Source organism: Glycine soja, chromosome 9, assembly GCF_004193775.1.
Source record: "Glycine soja cultivar W05 chromosome 9, ASM419377v2, whole genome shotgun sequence".
In the NCBI taxonomy this organism is placed as follows: domain Eukaryota; kingdom Viridiplantae; phylum Streptophyta; class Magnoliopsida; order Fabales; family Fabaceae; genus Glycine; species Glycine soja.
In genome coordinates, this window is record NC_041010.1 from 4,326,488 (window position 1) to 4,331,735 (window position 5,248).

The window sequence follows — 5,248 nt, forward strand, 5'->3', positions numbered from 1 at the left end:
AATAATGAGAAATGAGTTGATGACAGTGAAGTTTAAACTCATTAAGTATTCAAATCTATCCCAGTGATTTAAAACATTTTTTGTTCTTTAATTGAAAGCATTAATACAATAACAGTACAATTTTTATCTTTTCTTGAAAGTTTAATGTTGTAATGGGAAAAAAAATTACTCTAGTTACTAGTAGTATTTTACTTCTATAGCGTATTAATGATAAGGCATCCCTGAAAAAAGAAAAAAGGGCCACGCCAGTAGTCAGACTTGAAAAACGTTGTCATTTTGTTTGGCAGTACATCAGAAACCGTACATGATATCACTAACTTTCATGTCTTAAAAACCTTTTTATTATCTATCGCTATTAATAATAAAAACTATCTTAGCATATATATTTTTAGATAATTTTACTCTTCATTAAATTTTTTTTAACAACTGTTCCACTATTTTTTAGTTAATTACTTTTTTTATTTTTTATTTTAACTTCTAAACCTTTCTTCTTTTTTATTTTATTTTTATTTAAAATATATAGAGAAGCCCTTATTTTATTTTTAGTTAAAATATATAGAGAAGGACGGGAGTACCTCTCTTCCTCTCTCCCTCTGGTTCCCTAAAAAATAACTAGTAGAGGAAAAAAAAAGGGTTAAGATTATCTTCATTCACTGAAATTCTATGATAGGAGAGATATAGACACAATGAGCTTGTGGGTCCCATGTAAATCCAGTAAATGGAAAGGAGTTTTTTCCAAAAAAACAAAATAGAAAATTCTAATAATAAAAATACTAATTTTAAAAAAAATATTAAAATAAGGGAAAATGAAAGGAACTGAGTCAAATTTTGAGCTAGGTGCTACCAAGTAACCCAGCACCTACAACCCCATTATGAAAACATCCAAATTTGATATGCTAGTAACCGGGCAAAACCACAGAACCCTAATGTAAAAAAGAGAGATACTTTCGAATATATTTGTATTGCCAAATTAAGTTTGAGCTACATCTAACTCTTAGCCATCAGATTCTCAAGTATGGCTCTAGAGAGAAATATTCAGCCACATATGTAATGGTAGAATGTCACAAGCCTCAGTAATATCATTTGAGGGGTGAAGATGATACATAAATACTACTTGAGCAAAGATAGAGCCATTCTCTAATCTCTAGCAATTTGACTTATCTGAAGAGAGCCATTCTTTTGCTGCCAATAAATCAGGAAGAACAACTGCACCAGATTTCCTCCATTCCACAGCATCTGGGGTCTTAAACCTATCCAACAATAGTGCATGCATCCCTATGCTCTTAGCTGGCTCATAGTCTTTGCGCATGCTGTCCCCGATGTGCAAAGCTTCTTCAGGTGCAATATTTCCGGCCCTCTCAAGTGCAATCTCATAAATTTTCGGGTTTGGTTTCTCGACGCCTTCAAGGCCGGAAAACACACCAAAGTCCCACTCAGATCCCTGCATCGTCAAACATCATACATAACAATCAGATATTCTTGTCTCGGGTAAGTGTAGAGTCATGAGTCATGACTCAATATAATCACGTCATAAGTGTAGTAAAAAAGAACAAAAACACTTGTAGTGATTAGTAAAGTTCTAGAACTGAATAGACAGCAGTTCAATATAATTGAGTTTAAATCTTCAATGATCACGTTGCATTTCATAATGGAAGTGTGCGGACCTCTATTAACATTTCCAATAGGTGCACCGAGATGTTTAAGAATGTGATACTATGTCAATCCATGGTTAAGTACTTAGGTATTCTTTGAAACAATGTAAGTAAACTTTTAGAAAAAACAAAGGAAATTTACCTCGTTTAAACCCAAAGCTGGAAGAATCACATCTTGATATCGATACTCGGCATTGCTCACAATACCAACTTTGAGACCCTCTCCACGAAGCCATCTAAGAAACGGTTGGGAGTCTGGAAATACAGTATATGGAGCAGATGAACCAAAGGACGCATATATACGTCTGAAGATTTTCTCAAATGTCTCTTCATCGTATTCATATCCAGCCTGCCAGAAGAACAAAATTTCTCAATGATTTTAACAGGTGAGATTGCAAATATCATGAACTTGTAATTCAATGCTCAATTTTGGTAGCTTATAATGCAGCTGAACACATCAATAAAGGTGGGAGTTAAACCTGTTAGTTCAGTGCATTCATTGTTGCTGAAGACAAATTTAGAACCAAAATAAATATGCTACCTTTCATTGTGTGCCCATGTAAATACAAAAACTTGGCTATCATGACATGTAAATGTAATACATTATACAACCACAGTAATGACTTTACATATAGCTTACCCTGACAAAAGAATCTCGCACACAGGTTTTCCACCACACAATGTTTGGCATTTTGGCTGCATGTCCAAAACATGGATAATTCTTTGCCATTTCCTTATATGCAAGCTTAAAACCCTCGTGCATACGTTTGTAGTCTGGGCAAGGTTTGCCTGCAGCTTTGGCTGCCATGCAATAATAGTCACCGAGCTCCCCTTTGTAAGCCATTAGGGTACCAGTAACATCTATGGTGACACAGCGTAGTTTAGCCAATAATGACATGGTTGATTAAAGGGATTGTTCAGAAGAATTTCTGATACAGCAATACCAATACAAATTTCAGGGAACCAACTAATAGGGTAAAGTATTGAACTCCTTCAAAATTGATAAACCTGCATATGTGATTCAAAATTAGCTAGTTAAATTCAAAAGAAAATTCACTTATGAAGGAGCTTACATGATGATATGGCTTTGTAAAAGGGAGAGAGAAAGAGCAAGAGGAAAAATTGGTGCTGTAAATGATATTATAGCACAAATAGAAAATTTTAAATAACTATTAAACATGTGAAGTTGTTGGTCATGGGTTCGAATCCGGAAACAGCCTCTTTGCATATGCAAGGGTAAGGCTGCGTACAACATCCCTCCCCCATACCTTCGCATAGCGAAGAGCCTCTGGGTAATGGGGTACGAAGTTTTTTATTAAACATGTGATCTACTAGATAAAACCTGGGTCTGATATTAAATATGATCATAGCCATGACATTGCAACCAGAAAACATAAAGTAATGTATTCAGTAGGCTACAAGTGATTATAATAGTGCACATAGCGATATGCACTTGCTCAGAAAGGAAAAAACAATTTAAATTACACTGAGCATTTTGAATAAATATGAAAGTTTCAAAGTTACACCATACTGTCCTTGAAAGATGCTGTGTTTATGAAGCCAGATGAAATTATGTCCATATCTAAGCTACAAAGACATACATATGACAAAAATGTAAGGAAATCACTAAACCAGATGTAAGGAAATCAGAATGAACTTATAGATTCAGGGATATTAAAAAGATCTTGAATTGAAATCTTTTTGTAGGTGGAAAAGATTTAGGACAACTAATAATTTGCTAATGTGGTAAAACCATAACTGAATTTACACTTAGATAGTTAAATATCATATTGCCTCGATGTTCGACAGTCAAGCAACAACCACAAGTACCAAACTAACCAAGATCTCCGGATTAGACATTCCTAGCAGTGACCTACATTTGGTCATAATTTTATGCCAACTGATAGTAATACACTGATACGTTAAACTTCTGAAAAATCGCAATCAAACACAGCTTTTAGGAAGTTAACTGGTTCATTTTTATGATCATTTCAGGAAATTATTCGGCAAATCTTATTATGAACTTTATTATGGTTGGTCATCTAAGAACAGTCACATTTTGACACACAACTCCCATGATGAAGATAATCATTACTCAGCTTCACAAAACCACATTGTCTGCTAAAACTCTCTTATTACAATTTATAATCATCCATCCCAAGTCAAAAAATAAATCATTATTTAACCTAAGCACATCAAGAACGTCTCATACAAACCATGACTAGTTCCTCCCTAGCAGACCGACTAATTACCAAAGATCCATAACCAGGTAAAGTCGAAAACGTAACAATGCATATACAAGATTGCCATAGCAAATTAACAATTACCAATTACTAGAGATATAAGGTTGATCCGGTGGTTGAGAAAGGGTGAAGACAGAAGGGAGAGGGGAGAGGTGACGGGTTAAAATCCCCCAATTAGTATTTCTAATAAAACTAACAAACTAAAAACAATTGCCAATTACTAAACAAAAAAGTACAAAAAGGAAAAGCAGGAGCAACTATTTCCAAGATGTAGTATATTTTATAATATCATGACTACAGTCCTGAATCTGAAATCAACATAGCCAGCCTCTGACTCACTGACTGATTAAAAAACGCACATACACACCACAAAGATGTCCACTTTTGAATCTAAAGCCATGGATACAATAAAAACACACATTCTTAATTCCAGTTCCAGGCCTGCTTTTCAAAAGTAAAAGTAAAATCATAACTGACATTGAGTCAAATTGAACTTGGGCTAAACAATGTGGCTAAACCAGCTCAGAAACCAGAACAAGAAATGAGTATTCACAAGTCACAACTATTAGATTTTTCATTTGTGAAAATGCCCAATAAGACATGGGATTCAAAACACAACGCTTCAGAGCAACAATATAGGCAAGATCGATTCAACAAACATCCATCATTAAAATAAGATTCCCAGAAAGCACACGCACACATGCACAAGCACAACTAAAGTGTGGTTAGGTCAACACCCACAAAACATATCACAAAAAAGATTGTATTTTTACAATTATCATACACAAAAGAGTAGATTCAAATTCTGAGGATCACACAAGGAAACGAATCCAGCTCTTACCAGAAGCTCAGAGAACTGAAAAGTTTGAAACTTTTTTTGTGTCCAAATCACCAATGCTGCAGCAGAAGCAGCTTCAGCTACACTATCATCATGAGAAGCACAGAGTATATTTTTTTCACCTAGTTTTATTTATGGGGGATAAATGGAAGAGAGAGAAGCTTTGGCCGGTTATGATGCTTCCTTCTTCTCCAACCCAAGAATGGTTTTGTGTGTATAAATGGAAATCATCGAACCCCAAGATTTATTATTTAATAAAATTTATTTTCTTTCCCCTCTTTTGGTACTTTTACTTGACTACTTTGTGCAAAACGTAAGAGAAAATATTTGTATATTTTCTATAACTGTTAAATGAATTTAATAGTTGCTGGTAAAGAATTTATATATTATCATCAATAAGTCAAGAATCATTCATGATTCATGACACAACTTATAAAGTATTTATAATTAAATTAATAAACTCACTATATATAAATTTATATGTATTAAAATTTACAATTACTTGCCAATGCATT

The 5,248-nt window shown here is 34.1% G+C and overlaps 1 protein-coding gene across 1 annotated transcript; it reads right to left on the reverse strand.

Annotated features, from left to right (window-relative positions):
• Window positions 1–929: 929 nt before the first annotated feature.
• On the reverse strand, window positions 930–4,926 carry LOC114368836 (haloacid dehalogenase-like hydrolase domain-containing protein 3). The gene is made up of 4 exons (XM_028326098.1): window positions 4,737–4,926; window positions 2,293–2,660; window positions 1,795–2,001; window positions 930–1,441 (listed from the first exon to the last, which is right to left on the reverse strand). The coding sequence occupies exons 2-4, from the start codon at window positions 2,548–2,550 to the stop codon at window positions 1,145–1,147; spliced, it is 762 nt and encodes a 253-aa protein (XP_028181899.1). The 5' UTR covers window positions 2,551–2,660; window positions 4,737–4,926; the 3' UTR covers window positions 930–1,144.
• Window positions 4,927–5,248: the final 322 nt, after the last annotated feature.